At 36.0% G+C, this 18889-nt stretch overlaps 3 protein-coding genes across 5 annotated transcripts; 1 reads left to right on the forward strand and 2 right to left on the reverse strand.

The window, feature by feature from the left end:
* Nucleotides 1-673: 673 nt before the first annotated feature.
* LOC140800702 (isoamylase SU1, chloroplastic) lies at nucleotides 674-13000 on the reverse strand. 3 transcript variants are annotated; one of them, XM_073155500.1, is made up of 19 exons: nucleotides 12494-12979; nucleotides 11676-11858; nucleotides 11406-11498; nucleotides 10817-10969; nucleotides 9406-9497; nucleotides 8859-9000; nucleotides 8664-8771; nucleotides 8327-8412; nucleotides 7449-7520; nucleotides 7246-7372; nucleotides 6810-6896; nucleotides 4111-4203; nucleotides 3046-3204; nucleotides 2594-2677; nucleotides 2144-2224; nucleotides 1969-2051; nucleotides 1771-1888; nucleotides 1354-1625; nucleotides 674-1243 (listed from the first exon to the last, which is right to left on the reverse strand). In XM_073155500.1, exons 1-18 carry the CDS (start codon nucleotides 12851-12853, stop codon nucleotides 1356-1358), a joined length of 2391 nt encoding a protein of 796 aa, XP_073011601.1. In that variant the 5' UTR covers nucleotides 12854-12979; the 3' UTR covers nucleotides 674-1243; nucleotides 1354-1355. The 3 variants fall into 3 exon arrangements, with proteins under 3 accessions (XP_073011601.1, XP_073011594.1, XP_073011610.1); XM_073155493.1 differs by lacking the exon at nucleotides 674-1243 and having other exon boundaries at nucleotides 1280-1625; nucleotides 12494-13000; XM_073155509.1 differs by lacking the exon at nucleotides 674-1243 and having other exon boundaries at nucleotides 1280-1625; nucleotides 11676-11853; nucleotides 12494-12634.
* Nucleotides 821-2267, forward strand: LOC140800716 (uncharacterized). Its single transcript, XM_073155522.1, has one exon. The coding sequence runs from the start codon at nucleotides 821-823 to the stop codon at nucleotides 1247-1249; it is 429 nt and encodes a 142-aa protein (XP_073011623.1). The 3' UTR covers nucleotides 1250-2267.
* A 5089-nt stretch (nucleotides 13001-18089) lies between the features above and the next one.
* On the reverse strand, nucleotides 18090-18889 carry LOC140800688 (auxin-induced protein 6B-like). Its single transcript, XM_073155468.1, has one exon. It carries the CDS (start codon nucleotides 18655-18657, stop codon nucleotides 18214-18216), a length of 444 nt encoding a protein of 147 aa, XP_073011569.1. The 5' UTR covers nucleotides 18658-18889; the 3' UTR covers nucleotides 18090-18213.

Below are 18889 nucleotides of genomic sequence, written 5' to 3' on the forward strand. Positions count from 1 at the left end.
CTCTTGCTTCGTTTTCTAGCGAGAGAGAGAGATGGTCTTGCTCATCCTCATCGGGCATTGCTTCCTTTTTTTTTTTCTTTGTCTCGCTATGTTAGTAGGTCAGATGATTATAGTTGTGGAAGCCATTCATCTAGGTGCTTTTCAATCTCTCCCGCCATTGGGAGTCATAAGCACGTTCCAAGTGTAGAACAAAGGATCAATCCTCTCTATACTCACTCTCTCACTCTCTCTTATTATGCTATAATAATTGTACTATTCTTGGGCTCAAAGAAAATAAAATTAATAATTTTACTATCATGTACTTATGCTCAAAATTAATTTATCTCATATACTTCATTAAAAAGTCTTAAACTACTCATTATATGTTAAACTTAACTGAATAACATCAAAATAATGAAAATACTCTCATCATATTTGTTAGACAAGACATACAAATTTTAAAAAAAATATTATTAACAGACTATAATAGTCATAGTGTTAGTTAAATTTAATAAAAAAATTACTGTCTCACTTTAATTAAGTATAGAAACTAATTTGAAATTTTTAATTAAGTATGAAGACTAGTTTGAGATATTTTAAGTATAATGAGATAAAGTAATTTTTGATATAAGCATAGGATGATAAAATATATTTATTTAATAAAAAAAGAAAGAAAAAAAAAAAACATCGGCGATTGAAAATTTATAGTTTGGGTTAAGGAATGGATCTCACTGTGCCCACTATGGCACTATCAACCCGATAAGGCGCTCTGTCTCCGGACTCCTTTAAAAACTAAAACCCTCCCAAAACCCTAGTAAAATAGTAGCTTATACTCCAAAAGATGCAACAACCCTTATCCTCCACCGCTCTCCCTCCTACTTCCTCCCCATCTCCTCCGCCTCTCCCCTCCCTCCTACCCAAAGACAACAACAACAGGAGGGAGAAGAAGAAGCTCCCAACCGCAGAGGAGGTGCTTTCCCACTACGAATCCCAAGGTTTGGAGACCCGCGAGGCCTCCCTCAAAGCCATCGGCGAGCTCCAATCCCTCCTCTACAAGTCCTTCACCTCCGCCTCTTCCTCCTCCTCCCTCTCTCGCAAGCTTGACAACGTCAACACTCGTCTCGCCATCGTCGAGTCCAAGCTCGACTCCAAACCCGATTTCCCCCAATCCTTCGCCATCGCGTTCTCCTCCGGCGCTCTCCTCCACGCCTTCTCCTCCATCTGGGACTCCGTGAAGTCCGCCACCCGTGGCTCCCCTCCACCTCTGTAGTTATTCTTGTTAATCTCATCATTACATGTGTTTCGGATCAAAACCTTTTGTTAAATTTATTCAAAATAAAATGTTTTAAAAAAGAGAAGCTTCTTTTTATTTACTTTTAAGCACTACATGGCTGGAGGAGGAGGATGATGGAAGAGTAGCTTAGCATGGGATAGAGGTTGGAATTGAGGAAGTGGGCATATTGCTCGACAGCGACTGCCCGGTCCCTCTCGGTGATGTCGGCTTCAGAGAGGAAGTCGTAGGGGGTTGCTTTGCTTGTGTCGACGAGTGGCTCCCACCTGTAGCCCGGGCGGTCCGGGAGGGCCACGGTCACCGGGATGTGGCTCGCGTTGAAGGCGACGTAGATCTCTCGCTTCGTCGAGTCGGTCTGCAGCACATAGATTTGTTTAGTTTCAGAACCTTCATGTTTGGATACAATGAAAGATAATAGGTTGAGAGAATAACTACACAGTTCTCTCTTTTATATTTCTTCTCATAGATTCTCTCAGTCCAAGATACGCGTATGCATTTACCATTGAGAAGGCTACGAATCGACTGGTTTCTGACCAGTCTGGCATCCCGGGCTGGTGACCGTGCCACTGGAGTCGCTCGGCTGTCGGGAAATCATCTAGGCCGATGGATTCGCATTCTCTGCTTGCCATGATAGCAAATGTGGATTTAGAGATCAAGATAGCAAAATGGGAAGTTGCAGAGACTCGATATTTGCTCACCTGCGGAGCTTGGTCATGAGGCGGCAGAATCGATAGAAGTCGGAGGATTCTTCCTCTTTTTTATCCCAGCGGAAGTAGTTCATCTGAACGAGAGAATGATATGAGATTGGATAAGCAAGGATGAAGAGGTTGGGCAGCAGGAAATTTGAAAAAAGAATGAGGTTGAGGAGCAGACATAGTTATCATGGCAGTATGTGTTGTTGTTGCCTCCTTTCGTGTGGCCATATTCATCACCCATATAGATCATGGGAACACCCTGAAACAATAAAAAATATAGCAAGAATGAGTAATTCGGAATATACTATACTGTTTGAGTTTAAGAATGGTAGAAGCTACCTTTTTTACGCTGGTAGATAGTGCAGAATTAGAACAAAAAAAAATAGACGATGTCTGATGCATTACAGCACTAGTCATGAAATGCTAAACACCACAATCGAGAAAAGAAGAAAAACTACTTTGAAGAAGTTATTGTATGACCAGCTTGAGCTTGGTTTGTTATGTATAGCAGTAACAATAGATTCCATATCTTCTACAACTGTAGGGATTCTTAGGTTCCGTTGTTATTTTTCTAGATCCAGGAATGACTAAGATCATATAGTAGTAACAGGTAGAACTATATACTTACTTGGGAAACCATGAGGCATACAAAGAAGTTGCGCATTTGCCTTTTCCTCAACCTTCTGACTGATATGCTTGCAAACTCTCCTTCCTACAGCATTCACAAACATTATAGCTACTTCCAATATGTAACTTGTCAAGCTATTGCTATTTTATAGGTAAAGAAGTACTTCTACCACTATTTGTGAAAGTGAGACATCCTGAAGTCCTGATGTCTCCATTTAAAGATATTTGTTTCACCAAAACTAGATGGAAATGAGTGAAGGTACCCTAGGTATTAACCCACTAATTTAGATTAAAAGATACTAATGACTACACTGTGAGACGTTCAATCTTGCTCAAGCCACAGAAGAAGACTGATGAAATTCAAGCGTCTGACACGACTAGGAAAGAAGAGGAGGCCAGTAGAGCACCAAAAACAAGTTAAGCACAACTACATAGTGAGCTTCCTAAGTTTACCTCCCCACAGTTCCAGCTAAGGTTGTGATTCTCTCCATCTCTGTTGTCTTCACCGTTTGAAAGGTTGTACTTGTTATTGTATGTCACCAGATCAGCCAGTGTAAATCCATCATGTGCACATACAAAGTTGATACTGTGCCAAGGATTTCTTCCTCCTCCCTGTTTCAGACTATCAGTGAGCAATGCAAATCAAATTTGAGTAACCGCTTGAAGTTAGTAATTCATAAAAAGGGAAGTGATCCTATGATAACACCATAAAAACGTAGCGCAGTTGTCAGAACTCAGACGATAACATATTGAGTGCAAATTCAGTTGGGAATTAAAAATTAAGAGGTGCTAATCCTATCTGAGAAAAATGACCAACAGTTGTTGGAGCCCTAACATGTCTATCATAGCAAACTGTGTGCAGGTATCATCTGGCTTTGAGGCCCAAAAGATAAAAAATGTACTTAATCAATTGCACTTTCTGTTGTTTCTATATAACATGTTTTTACTTGATAAATGTTCACAACATGCATCCTAAACAAAAGATTATGATGTTTCTGCTATACTGACAGTTGAAATTTATGTCTTCTGCAACATCCTCCCAATATTTGCATATGTGAATGTTAACCAGATTGTCAACCTTAAAGAAGATTCAGAATATTAAAATGAAAAAAAGTTGTTTCTTTATAGTAGAGGACCAGAGGTAATATGCCCACGATCAACCGCCACTGGAATTTTGGCACCCTGATTCTCAAATGCTGCTGGGAGGTGTATTCTCATTCATCTATCGTTTAAATAGAGGGACTAACAGTCTTCTCATTTATGAAAACTCATAGGAGAAGAAATATTAACTCTACAAGTACTTCATGGATGATGCACAATAATTTAAAAGCAAAACAAAATGATCACTCCTTTTGACATATTGACCAAAGTAGATCAAACGAAGCTTAAGACTGCATTCATTCTTCTACTTAATCTAAATGATACATGGGTAAAATCAATAAGTTTCCAACATGCATATTATCAAGCTCATGCTCTGAGAGTGCAACATTGAAATATGAAGAACCTGGACAACTATACCTGGTACAAGTTTGGGCTTCCACATAGACATTGGGCAAAAGCTCCAGCAAATCCATCAGTACCTTTTATGAACTGCCGCACTATGTCACGGTACTGGGAGAGTAGATGAGAACAAAGTCAGCTAGAACTTTGTAGAAGTATAAAACTTGGGTTTAAAAAAAAATATAAACGCAGACAGCAGATTGCCCAAAAGAAGAGAAGAAAGGATAGTAAATGTAAGAATTTCTCTAATGTGTTATATCATTTCAATAAAAAACTTATTGAACAAGAAATAAATTGTAGCTTACTACGATTAGACAGCATTTAGTATCCATATGAAATTCAACATTTAGTAATGTGATGATGACCTAAAAGAACCCTAGAGTGTCTTGCGTGAGGCTAGGCTCTTTGTCTAAGGTTGGTATCTAGGAGGCCATGGAGGCAAATTATGTCATGATATAACTTTGGCTGTACCTGATGTGTTTTCAACACCACACCACCTACCTTTATGTACAATTGTAACTGACAAACCTTGTCAAAGAGAAAATTTAAATTAAATGGACCAACTAATGAATCATGCCTATGCCTTATTTATGGTCATGCATATTCCTGGAACCACAATGTGCTCACATTTTGCGAGTGTGCAACTTGCAAGTCGAGGGCGATTGTGTTAGAATTTCTAAATACAAAACGATCCATTTATTACACGAGTTACATGAGTCATAAAAAAGATATCTAGTGATATAACTTATTCGAATTTATATAATTATTCAGATTATAAATGGATTTTTTTATGTTATATATAATAACTTTTTAGAGTTATAAACAAGTTATTCGGGTGATAAACAAGTTATTCAGATCATAGTTGGGTTAGCTTGCCATAAATAAGTTGGCGGGTCAAATCATAAATGGGTTGAGATAATAAACACGAATATGACCCATTTAATAATCGGATTAGGCGAGTTTGATCTGTTTATGATCTAAATCTGATTATAGACTAAACTCCGAACTTATTTAAAAGCTGGGTTATCAAGTCGGGTCAACTTTTGCCACCTCTATTTGCAAGCTATAATAGTTTACTTCTCATTATTGCAAAGGGTTTATTTAATAGACTTTGGATAAATACAATCATACAAGTTGATCACAATAGGAGATGCCAAAAGAAGAGGCAAAACAACAGGTAAGACTGGGAAGTATATGGATGGATATACTTTTTCTTGAGTATGCTTTTCAAATAAGTGGATAGCCAATTTGGACAGTTTAATATTAAACTTCTGGAAGAAAGAACACATTTTCGCATGAATATTTAGTTTCTCATTTATGTCTAATAAATCTTATCACCACAAGGTCCAAAGGATCTCATGAATAAGGTTGGTTATTTCATAAATTCAACTAGTTGGATCTTCTTTCACTACATGTTCTCTTTTTAGTGATTTCTCATTCTTATCTGTGTGAGCAACCACAATCTGAAAATTAACAAACTACTTAGCACGTGTTGCGCCAGTACGTTACAAGTCCGAGATAAGAGAATATCTTGACACTCACCGTCTTTTCATGCCAAATTGGCACGGATTATTTGGCACAGGGCATTCTGCCTTTTGACAACTAGTGGTAGCCATAATAGCCATAAACGCTGTGCTGGATCTATTGAACTCATAATTCATTAGACAAACTATAATAAGTAAATAATCATGGTTCCTAGTTTCGGCCGATCCACTCGGGATCGGCCGAAACGGATCGGGATTGGCCATAGCCGATCCCAATCTCGAGCCGAAACTAATCTATTGATTGGTTTCGGTTGGGTATTGGCCAGATCAACTGATACCTGATTCGTTTTGGGTCGGGATCAGCCGATACTGTCGATCCTGCCTGAGACGAACATCTGTAAGAGAGAAAGAAAGGAAAAGAGAGAGAGAAAAATAAGGAGCAAGAGAGGGAAAGAGAGGGGGGAAGAGAGAGAGAGAAAGAGAGAGAAAGAGAGAGAAAGAGATGGAGCAAGAGAGAGGGAAAGAGAGAAAGAGAGGGAGAAAGAGAGAAAGTTTGTGGGTTGCAGCAGTAAGAGGGAGAGAGAAGAAGAGAGAGGGGGAAGAGGAGGGACGTGGAGAAAAAATAAAAAATAAAAAACTATGCTAAAGAGGGAAAGAGGTGGTAGTCGGTGAGGGAGAGGGAGAGTTTTTTTAAGGGAGAGAGTTAGTAGGAGAGAGAGAAAGTTAGCGGAAGAGAGAGTTAATTAGGGAGAGAGTTTGATAAGAGAGAGTTAGTTAGTGAGAGAGAGAGAAAGTTTGATGAGAGAGAATTAGTGGGAGAGAGTAAGAATTATTTTTAGTTTGTGTGGAAGAGAGAGAGTGTGAGTAGTAGAAAGGGGGAGAAATAGAAATTGAGAAAATAATATTTATTTTTTAGTTTTTAGACTTTATATATGAAAAATTTATATTTATATCTTATTATTATTTTTCTAAAAAATTAAGAATTTTTCTGTATTTTAAAAATTATTTTAAAATACAGGCCGATACAGACGGCCGATACGTATCGTTTTTTCAGACGGCCGATTCCGATCCCGATTCCGATACTTGGAACCTTGTAAATAATTGCTTCAAATGAACAATTCAGATACTAACAAAGAAAGGGCAACAAGCAAGTTCACTTGCATTGTTGAACATATACTTTGCAATATCTTAAGTGCATCACAATACATAGAAGAAACTGAAAAACTTTCTGACCTGGCCATTCCATTCAGACCAAATGCTCCAATGAGGAAATTTACCAACTTGATAAAGGCCTCCAGCATCCCATGCTTCAGCAATAAGCTACTTGACAAAGGAAAAAAGAAAAACAATAACTAGAGCAGCTCATTTTCTAAATACATGGATAGGCATGGTATATCAAAGTTTGCCATCTTATAACTGCATACAACTTCAGAAAATGTAACACCGACAGAATTACAAGAAAAAGAATGTAGAAGTATCATGGATAAGAAAAATATTTCATATTGGTGACAGATATTGCACATAACAGAAACTACTTGTGTAAAAGATCTAGAATTCAATTTCTGCCCTGGCAACAGAAAGAAAGTAACAGGATTTGCACCACATTTAAGAAGTACAAGGTCACTAAAAATTGTTGTACAATGTCAAATAGAATAATTATCACTGTTACCTTGACACCACTGAGGATGGGATCATTGCTAATCATATCAATGAGTGGTGGACTACCAAGAGGGCTTCCAGTTGTTATGGTGTCACCTTCTATTGGATTCCCATAAACATTAATTGGATCCCACAGGCTTAGAAGAAACAACAGGAAATGTGAGAATTTCAGATTAGGAGAAAGGATCTCATGAGAAGTGCAGAGTATTCAACCTGCAGCCTCTTGTCATAATAGATGCCAGATCAAATCGAAAGCCATCAACATGCATTTCTGTGACCCAATACCTGTGGCAAAGTATAAAAGAAGAGAAGCTTCTTAGAAAAATCAGTATGTCAAACTCTTTAAGATGGTTTGGTAATGCAAAATTACTACAATTTCTAATGGAATAGGAGCTACAAAAGTGACTAAATGTATACATTAGTGATACCAAAGAGACTTTTAAAAGGAAAGGAAATTTTCCCAGTCAAGAATTTTTCCAGTGCTCAAATTAAAAGCCATTCAGGTTTTTGAGGTGAAATTTCCTAAATTACTATAGATAAAGGACAAGAATTTTTACATAATTGCCACTGAAAACCTTCAAATTATAATAATAACCACTAGACTTTCAAATTATATTTTCCACCAAAATCATTGAACCCTTTCAAAAATGCCATCCCTTTAGTTAAATCTAACTAATCATTGTTTTAAAACTAAAATTGAACGTAGAGATTAACAAAAAGACTATTTGGCCTTACATAAATTACTTAAAATAATTCTGAAGCTATATAATGTTATATATATGATAGGACAAGAAAAGCAAACCATATTTTCTTAAGAAAAAAATGGGGACAAATATTTAAAGCATAAAGTTCAAGAAAGAAGGGTATTTTAGTCATATATATATGTGTGTCTGTGTGTGTGTGTTAACTTTAACAACTCTTTGTTAGGTATATTCTATGAATATTCCTTCAAAATTAACCATATGGCAATTTTGAAAGAGTTAAAAGATTTTGGTGGCTACTATGATATTTTAAAAGTTTCTAGTGGCAAATTATGTAAAACTGCAAAATGTAAATCTTCACAAATAAAAGAGTTTAACTGAATCATTTACCTTAAGCAATCTATAATAAATCGACGGACCATGGGATGATTACAGTTGAAGGTGTTTCCACAGCCAGAATAATTATAAAACTCACCCTGCACAACAATAAATATCTAAAATTGTTAGAACAATACTCATGCAATATTAAAGAAAATACTAGGGAATCCAAATAGAAGCCCATGAAAAAAATATAATAAAGACAAGGGTAGAGAAAGTTTATATATGCAATTAGAGAGATTTAGTAGAAGGAATAAAAAATAAACAGATTATCTACAATCTCTTCCTCGATAAGTTTGGCTTGCTAAATTATCCAAATCAACATATGCATATATAACAGAATCCTTACCTTAGGTGCAAGCATATAATAAGTGCTGTTGTCTACGCCTCTAAATGATAATATAGGACCGTTTTCATTTCCTTCAGCTGTGTGATTGAAAACAACATCCAAGATCACCTGTGGAAGATTGGGGAAAAACACACATAATTTACTAACAGGTACTCAAAGAAGCATCAAACACCAATTAGATCTTTGTTTAATTACCTCAATGCCTCGTTTATGAGCTTCTCTAACAAAAGTCTTGAATTCATTTATTGCATCACGCCCATAGTTAGTTATACCAGCTGATGAATATCTTATCATTGGTGAAAAATAATTTATTGTTGAGTATCCCCAAAAATTCAATCTGGTAAGAGGTTAAAGTCTTTAAGAAAAATGGAGTTCCCAAGAAGTTAAGCAACAACATGAAATAGGACTTGAAATGTTCATAACACCAACTTTATTACTGTAAATATGTCATCAAAATATAAATAAAGAAAGGTAGCTAAATACAATAAAACTTGTATGACATAAGTTTGATTCAATAAATGCTAGCTTATAGAATTAGTTGATAAAAATGGCAATGAGCCAGCATAACCACCAGCAGATGAGATCCCAAATCATAAGAGGCAAAGAATGACTAGATAAAGAATGTACTGCACACTGTTTCTCTGGTACGATTAGTTCTTACATGAGTGATGAGTCAGATGAATTTAATTCAAGGCTCATTAAATAAATATAGAAAATTACTACAGAGGTCAAGTTCACATACTTATTTTCACCGGAAACAGAGTTATAGCTGAAGTACTCCAATTCATTGAACTCTTGACATGGCATTAACTCTACACAATTAACCCCAAGCTCCTGCAGTTTTTCAGAATACTCAACTGAGAAAATAAAAAAGGAAAAAATGACAAATTATTAATAAACTAAAAATTAATGAACCTTACTTTCTGGTAAGAGATCAATAGATCAACTATATTGCTGAATTGATAAAGTGAATTATAGAAGATGGCAGTCTCATGTTTGTGATGGAAACTGTTCCAAGATCACATAGCTGAAATGAATATACTAAGTTACTGATTATGAGTTCTCAAGTGTATGACTTTGTGTAGACCGTGAAATCCAAAGGAACCATGAACCGCAGTTGTCAATGTCATACTTATGTTGTGCAAGCAAGTAAAAGTTATGGCCTTGCCAATTTTCCACAGAATGGAAACTAATTATGAAAATGAGCCCTGGCAAGGAAAAGTTTAATGGTCATAACATTCCTCAGCAAAGTCTTGAGAACATACTGATAGTGTACTCAATTGCATTACTGACAGTTACTAATGACTTATGTTATCTGTATTCCCAAATATAAATAACAGCAACTTTGTCAGTGGTGAGAAAGAGTTCCACTACTGTTCTTCTTTTCTTGTGATACAGCTGCAGAGAAGGGTGCCAGGAGCCTAGATAGTAAGAAATAAGGACAACCAGGGTTTGACATGAAAATTACAGTATCCTTTCATAGAAGAAAGTACAGTACCAAATGGACAAAACTCCAGATTAACTAACCTCTAATGACAAATTAAGAATCATATAGAATATTAAAAGTGCAAATAACCAAGTTTCAAAAAATTGGGATTGGGATCAGGATCGGCTTTCAATGGAAAAAAGAAAGAAAGAGTGAAAGAAAAAAAGAGAGAGTAAGAGAGGGTTGTTTTGGTTTGAACATTGTCTCAAACATACATGATTGGAGGGGCCCTAGCTACGCCATGCGTTCAATATAAAAAAAAGCCTCTGGGAAGCAGCAAGGATGACAAAAAGAGGGCGCTTTCAGTAAGAGAGAGAGAAGAAAGAGTGAGAGAGAGAGAGAAGTAAGAGTTAAAGAGAGAAAGAGAGCAAGATAGTTCAGATTAGGCCTCGATTGAAATCGGGTTCGGCCAATCCCAACCCATATCTGGATCAGCCAATCCGGCGAACCATGCAAATAACTACCTTTACATCCAATATCCACCTATATACTTATAATATCAACTTCAAGTGAAGTCATTCACTCTCTTGTACGGGCATCTATTTATCATATCCAGATAAACACTTTTCATATAGCACAAGAACACTTAGAGGTGACAGACTATGACCTCTAAATATCTGATCAAGTAATGAATCCTCATAATGACTACTGAAATAGCAATAAGTACCTTCAAATGGTCAAGTTTCTTTGTTGCAGCAATATAAGTTCCTGGGAAATCTGCCTTGCTAGAGTCATGATTTGTAAATCCACGTATATGCATCTCATAAATTACAAGGTCTCTTTGGGGATAGCGTAAAGGTAAATCTCCTTCCCAATCAAACTGAAAACATTAAAATGTTGTGATATGAGATTAAATCAACAAAGGGAAGTTCATGTAGCTACTAAAAAATTTTAACTTTCCAAATGCAGAGACCAGAAAAGCACAATCTACAAAATAAAAAAAATCATTTATGAGATGCAACGTTTGAAATGTTGCTGAAGCTTCACTTAATTAAGTATACTCCTACAACTTAGAACTAGAAAAAGCTAGAGGAACAATGAGAATCTTTCAGGAAAAGCTTTTGATGGATAAGATATTGAAAATAGGATAAAGCCATTAGCCCCAACTATTTGGTGTTGGCTACATAATCATTTTCCTCTATTAATCTCTATTTAGTAGCAATGGTTTTTGCCAATTCAAGTGCTACTATATGATTTCTTGCAAGAGCTTGTGCTTAATCATGTTGTTTCTTGCTAATCAAGCTCTAGCATATTACCTTGCTGTCACAAACTGGTATCATTCCAGCCATTTGAGGCCAGCAATTTCCTCCAGGACCCAAGACGCCATACTCCCCTCTGCTTATAACTGCCTAAACCAATCAGGGAAATAAATTGTGTTATAGTTCACAACTGAATGGCATGTAACTATGTGTATAATGGAATAACTATACCATTCCTCGAGCAAGAAAGAATCTAAAAAAAAGAAATAAACTTACAAAAATAAGATTGAGAAGGATAAATTTAGAGAAAACGCAAGCAAAAGCAACCTTCGCATAAGGATCTAAAACAATTTGAGAGTAATCATAGTAGTGCCCTTCTTCAGGAGAAAACTTCCCATCGAACTTGTACCCATATAGCATGTCTTGAAGTCCCCCTTGAAGAAAAACATGCCAAATGCTCCCCGTTCTGTTGACCAATGGATCAAGCGGAATCACCTCTGTCACCCTGTTCTGCACCGAACAAAATAGGAACTAAAGTAAAATTGAGAACTAAATGCGAAACTAAGTAAATTGGCATCGGACTGTCAGACTTAAATTAAAATAGGATCATAATACAACAATATCTCCTATAACCAGACACTCTTTCTACTTAGCCTTAGCAAGGATAAGACTTATTGGAAAGTAATAAATCGCTCTAGGAGGAAAAGTAGCCACTGATTTTGAGGTGAATATTTAATTCTTCTCCAACTTAGTTTCCTTTTCTTCTTATCAGTGATGCGGCCAGTTTGATGCCTTATTTACAGAACAAACGTACTTACCAGTGCCTGGTTACCACTAACATTCAGTAAAGCCAAAACAAACAAAAGAAAAGGAAGAAAAAACGCAAATCTTTCCCAATATATCTTGCAATTGTCTAGTAATGCATGTCACTGAGAAATTTTAGAAACTAACATCAGGAACTTATTACCCAAAAGAGTCACTAGAAATGATCCAGCCAAATAATATTTTCAGCATATAATGAGAAAATTGAATATATTAAGAAGGAAACATAGAAAAAAGACCGAGTTATCAAACAATGCAGAATCCAATAAGAACCCGGCAGACAGAAGAGTAGAATGACATCATACTACGGAACTAAATCTTACCGCTTTCAGATCATCCAGGGTGAAGAGACAAAGCGCAGCAGCCGAAGCATTACCGGAATAAATAGAAAAATTAACACCGCCATCACAAGCCGTCGCACCGAGCGGCGCCGGGCTCCCGGGAAGCACTTCGAATGCCGCCAACTCCGGCCGCTCTACAACCGCTGTCTCCACCCCACTGCTCGCATTGGCCACCAAAGAATCCATTCTCTCCGGATTCCCGGAAACCCTAACCCTACCCGCCGATCTCCGCATCCGAACGGCGCTCCTCCTCGGGTAAGATCGAAAATTTCCCAACTTCCTCCTCCACGGGATCGAACCGGACGGGTTGAGAAGCCTCGAAGTCGCCTTCGCGATCTCCATTCGGAGAGATCTGGATTAGCAATTGGGGGTTTTGGTGTTAGAAAGGATCGGAGAAGAAGTGGAGTTTTGTAAGTGACGGGGGGTTTTGATTGGGGAGAATTTATAGGGTTCTGTTCCCGCTCACGCTTTCGGTCGGTAGACGTTTCCGGCCAGAGACGCCGCTTTCTCACTTTATCTGCCTCCCGTCGCGAGCGTGACCAACGTGAGTTACGGGTGAATCTGGGCCGTTCAAATCGAGGGCCCGTTAAAAATGACAGAAAGGGAGTCGTCGTGATGCAGAGATTTCCGTTTCGACTGTTTTGGATTTTTGCGGGAGAGTTACACGTGGATTAACCTGATTATATAGCCTCGACCATAGGACAAGTGTTTGCGGGGGGTTTCTCTACCTTACGATTAACATAAATTCAAGAGATTACGGTTTCGAATCCCATCCTAAACATGAAGCTTAGTCGTATTTTTTTTTTTAAAAATAAAAAATAAAAAATAAATTTAATTATATAAAAAAATATTTAATTACTGAACCAGTTGAAAACAAACAAGACCTTACGATTTCATATAGTGCTCAAATTATATTATTTAATTTAAATATTGATTTTTTTATTTATTACTGCCCAAAATATCTTGCATGTAATAAGGACAAAATATGAGGACATGGTCCTTATTTCTTTCTAGTGAGACCTAAAATATACTAAAATGATAGAAAAATAAGAAAGAAAAATAAAATAAGCAAAATTAAACTTAATAATATTCAAGTAAGAGATAAAAGTAAAATCACACAACTAGACCTCTCTTCAAATGACATTGTAGATGCATAAGAAGATCAAATAGAAACTATAGAACTCAATAGAATTTAATGCAAATTATCATCACATTGTTATTATAATGTAAAAGCTTGAGTTTTCAATTTTTACAATAGAACTAATATATAAACAAACTAAATTACAGAAGTAAGATGTATATTTATTATGCAATTTCGTTATGACTTTATTAATTTTCTCAAGTTTTTTAACACCACACTATTAAAAAAATAAATTTGAGAAAAATAAAATTTTATAATACTTATTTATACTGAGGATCTAGAAATGAAGCGACAACTAATATAATATTGTATTATTTTCGATACTTGTCTAATTTCTCTTTTATTAATCTTACCATAAAAAGAATAAAATTTATTAAAATTTTGTATCATTATTTAATTTGTAATTGAATAGCATAGAATTCTATGAAAAATAAGTCAACAATTGAGTATAAAGTTCCAAACATTCGATGTCAACTTCCTTTCTTTGCTCTATCATCATTAGCAATACTATTATTATTGTCATCTTGAATTGATACACTTGTAAATGATATTGCGCTCCTAAATATGAACATTAAATATTACATAGTTCATATATAATTTCAAACTTCGCAAAACTTATTCTATAGAAAGTTCAAAATTGCATGGATCATAAATAAAAACAGAACATGTTTCAAAATAAAAGAACTTACATAATTCTTAGATGAAATAACCGATGCACCACAAAAAAAAAAAGAATTAATAGATGACCTAGATGTCAAACTTATCATATTGCACTCCTAAATATAGACATTAAAAATTACATAGTGTATATGCAATTTAGACATTCTAGAAATTAATTTCAAAAGTTATATAGATCATGTGAAATGTAATTTATAGAAACTTTATTTAGAAATTAATTGACAAGAAAATACCAAGAAAGAGAAAAAGAAAGGCTTGCAAAGTTCTTAGATATATGGATAAACTTCCCAAACTCAGGTGCAAGATAGAGGCAACGTTCAGTTAGTGAAGACTAAAAAGGTCTAAGGCGATATCTAAGGTTATGTATAGTTAACATCCGACATGTTATTTACATATATACAAATGAACGAATATCCACTACGTTAGACAATGTTGTAAATATAATAAAGCATCAAGCCGAAGGGCACAAGAAAAATAATAAAAATGAGCAAAATCCATGGAGTCAACTTCAATTCTATTGTGATTCGATAGTTAAATAAATGGTCATGTAAAACATCGAAGGCTGAATGTTTGAAAATTACCAACCTGCAAAATAAAAAAAGAAAAAATAATAATATATAGAGAGCTACAATAGGGAATTAGATAGGCGATAGCCTAAGGAGGACTCAATGGAAAAGAAGCACTTCAAAGGCTCATCTACAAAAAAAAAAGAACATATTAGTGCTCAACAATAGCCAATGAACTCCTTAACAACGATGCCATAGTAGATAATAATAATAGATGGTTTTGAGTCCACCAAGCAATGTGGGTGATTGCGAAAGCGAAATGCAGAGGGAGGAGGATGAAGGAGGAATCAGATGATGGCGAAGGAAGAGAGGAGAACATTAAACATTGGAATGACCAAAAATAGGGAAGAAGTAGAGGAAGTGAGAGAATGAGAGTAGAAAAAAAAATACTAAAAAACTCTCTCTAAGATGAAGAATGACCTCTCACCTCCCCTAGCCATATAGGCTAGAAGAAGAGAAGGGAGGAAAATGCTAGTGATAAATAACATTCTCTAAAAAAAGAAAAAAAAAATGCCACTGAAACATTCTCAAAGCTAGAGTTAGCCTCAGTTTGAAATGTAATATTGATATCAACTCACTTCAAGTAATAAATGAATTACTTAGGTTAATTGTATCAAACTTGTGTTTCTCTTATATTTGTTAGTGATTTTCTTTTTGCATTTTCATATCAAGTTAAATATTCTACTATCAAACTACTTATATTTTACCAAACCTCCTGTGATCAACATGTTAGTTTCTTTGTATTATTTTAACCCTTATTACATAGGAATTAAGATATCACACTTCTTGGTAGTATTATAGAAAATGTAGCACTACTCTTGATTCTTACAAACCTTAAATGTATAAGAGAAATTTTATTTTAAATTAAAAAAAAAACATTAAGTATGAGAAGATATACAAAGAAAAGGATCCATCCACAAAAAATTAATTAGTTCCATGCCAATTGATCCAACCAGGTACAGACCAAGGAACACCTTAAACCATTCAAAAGGAAAAGCTTAGGTGGCACATACGCAGTCTGTCCTCTTGGCTCCATTTGTTAAGCGAGGTATTCATACTCTCATCTATAATTAAACTATATAGCTAGAATATTTCTTATCAACAGCTAAACAAATAAGACTTTCCTAATTAAAGTATCAAGATTTAGGGACAACAAATCTTCTGCACCTCAATTGCACGAAATTACCGCTAAGCAATCTTCTCCCAAAGTCCCAAGTATTATTAGTTATTTCTGTTATTCTCTAAATATCATTAAATAAAAAGGTGACAACACGAATAAGACATGCACACTCACAAGGCACTACGTCTATTTTTTGAATTTCTATGTACGTGTAAATCTATTAAATTCAAGATAACCAATGGACTGAGAATTTATAGGAACTTCCACCGAGGCATTTGTACTAGACCCAACAAATAGGGAGGACCATTTCCTTGGTCAAATTCCTTACTCCCTCCATTCTCCCAAGAATGGCAAGAAAAAAGAAAAGTAAGGCATTGATCTCTCCTTCGCCTCTTGCCTCATTCGACAACATTTAATGTTGTCATTGGATCATTGGACATCGAACCATTTCAGGTAATTCTTGCATATAAAATTTTCAAAGCTATTTCACTCGTCATTATTGTTACTACTACTCTTAATATTATTTTGGCAGACTCGAATGGGCTACCTCCGGGGTCCTAAATTCCCGATATTTACGTCGAAGTTGTTGAAGAGGAGAGAGGATTCATTTAGCCAGCATTTGAGGGCTTCATTATTGGATGAGGAGGCGACAGAGGTGGTCGTGCCAAAGGGCTACTTGGCAGTGTATGTCGGGCCTGAGTTGAAGCGTTTTGTGATACCGATGGCATGTCTTTACCTCCCGACATTTAAGGCGATGATGGAGGAGGCGGCGGAGGAGTTCGGTTTCGAGCAGACCGGCGGTCTACGGTTCCCGTGCAACGAGGAGGACTTCAAAGAGATCCTAAAGCTCTTGAAGATGTCCACATCCGGGAAGAAGAAGAAGAAGAATAGGAAATAAAGAATAAGACTCATCATTAAGCTCTTATGTGCATAATTCATTGATTGTTCCACGTCTAGATCTTCCATGGAATAAGATTCATCATTAATTCATAAATTGTGGGATCATCAAGAGATCCCTTTGATTGGATTATGATGCACTGGCTACATGATCATGCCATCAATCTTTTACCTACATTATGCTCTTCAAATTTAGAAGCTTAGAGGGAAAAACTATTTGGCCAGTTCGGATTTTCATGATACACAAAACTATTTGATGAAACAAATGCCCTAAATTTTGTGAAGAGTTGCATCAGTTTGATAAATATGAGAGAAATTGATGAAAAAAAAAATATTATCATTTACACACTACCTTATAAATATTTATCATATAACTCCTATATTTTGGGTTTATTGCCCCATAAATAATCTCAACTCTAGTCTTCTCCTGTGAAGTCCACATTCTCAAGCGAAATTCTCCAATGAGATTATTATTACTTATAAGTTGAGGTGAAGTAGGGGTAGAGAAGAGATAAGAAATGTTAGAAGAAACAGGAAAATGATGAGTTGGCTTATAAGAGATGATGTGGCCTTTAACTTAAATTAATTGCTTACTTGGTGGTATAAATATTATTTTACACCTATAATTAAGTTAACTAATGTATATGTTTACTTAATGTTAAGAGAATTTGAGGCATAAAATTCAAAATACAAAATTGAATAATAAATGCCTATAATGTAAAGTATAAATGATAATAAAAATAAGACATAGGGTGTTTTTTATGGTCGCTAAATTTAAACATCAGATGCCTTCATTTTTCTTTTATCTTCACTGGTTGCAATTAATGCTCTAGCTGCAATATATATAGACAGGGGTAGTCTACGATATAATAAGTCTATATCTGAGCTGAGATGAGGAAAGTACCAGAGTTCTGAAATAAGATTAATTCACCCATTGATTTAGCCATCAATCTCAGGATAAGTTTCTGGGAATGTTGCTGTTCCAATTCATGGGCTTCTTACAAGCATGATCAAAACAAACTCATTGTTTGTAAGCTTCACTCTTTGGTTCATTTTTTGCACATCTTTTCCCTTTTCTAATCAAAGAATATGGCCTAAGGCGTTGCAGATTTCTCACTACAAAAGAATCACATAACTGAACTAATTCTAAGTCCACAACAAAAAAAATTAGTCCTCTTTTATGTTACATTATAAGCAACAACAAGAACATCAAGACCAAGCAGAGAAACAAAAAGGAATCGTTGAGAGCATTCCATTTGATCATATTCTGTAAAAAAATGGAAGTAAACATTACAAAGGGTCATCTGCACATTGGCTTCTGAGGGTGGTGTGGTTGACCCATCTCAGCCTCCGAGGAGCAGTAGCAGAAGACCTCCTTCTTCTTCCCCGCCACCTTAAGTATGCTCTCAAACACAGACACCTCACATGGAATACTTAGAACACCCTCATGCTGGAATCCAAACTCCTCCTCTGCTTCTCTCAGCAGATCTGCAAATGCCCAGTGACCCAGGTACTCAGTCGGGATCACGAAGCGCTTCATCTCCTCGCCGACGCAGACGGCGAAGAATCCTTTAGGGACCTCCTTAGAGAGCTGTGAGGCATCAGAGAAGGAGAGGGTCCTCTTGAAGAACTTACTACTCTTGCTGCTGCTCTTTGGTGCAACTGCAAGCTTCTTCCACTTCTTTAGCATCTGCTGCAGCCTCACGATCTCTGCTATCTTGTTGCTGGCCTTCCTTGGATCCATCGAGTGCTCTATATGATGCCAAGGAAATGCTTGAAGGAGGAAGCACGCAGAGATTAAGTATTTATAGAAGCTGGTCTATATTATAATCATCTTCCTGGGTCTTCTACAAGAGTTCTATGAGTAAAGAAAAAAAAAAAATGAACATTGTTTTCTCTTCTCAATATTTCAACTTGTACTAAAGATGAATTAAAAAATGGTTGGGTGTTTCTTGGTTTGTGTGATTTTTTTTGGG

Source organism: Typha latifolia, chromosome 1 (genome assembly GCF_019914945.1).
Source record: "Typha latifolia isolate L0001 chromosome 1, TyphaL0001v2, whole genome shotgun sequence".
NCBI classification, from domain to species: domain Eukaryota; kingdom Viridiplantae; phylum Streptophyta; class Magnoliopsida; order Poales; family Typhaceae; genus Typha; species Typha latifolia.

Bases quoted from the DNA above. Each gene is read 5' to 3' on its own strand.
- LOC140800688 (XM_073155468.1), bottom strand. From the start codon at position 18,657: ATGGATCCAAGGAAGGCCAGCAACAAGATAGCAGAGATCGTGAGGCTG.
- LOC140800702 (XM_073155500.1), bottom strand. From the start codon at position 12,853: ATGGAGATCGCGAAGGCGACTTCGAGGCTTCTCAACCCGTCCGGTTCG. The intron at 6,897-7,245 runs GTAACAGTGATA...TTTGTCAAGTAG, and splicing joins CCATCCTCAGTGGTGTCAAG to CTTATTGCTGAAGCATGGGA. The intron at 2,678-3,045 runs GTAAACTTAGGA...TGAATGCTGTAG, and splicing joins TTAGCTGGAACTGTGGGGAG to GAAGGAGAGTTTGCAAGCAT.
- LOC140800716 (XM_073155522.1), top strand. From the start codon at position 821: ATGCAACAACCCTTATCCTCCACCGCTCTCCCTCCTACTTCCTCCCCA.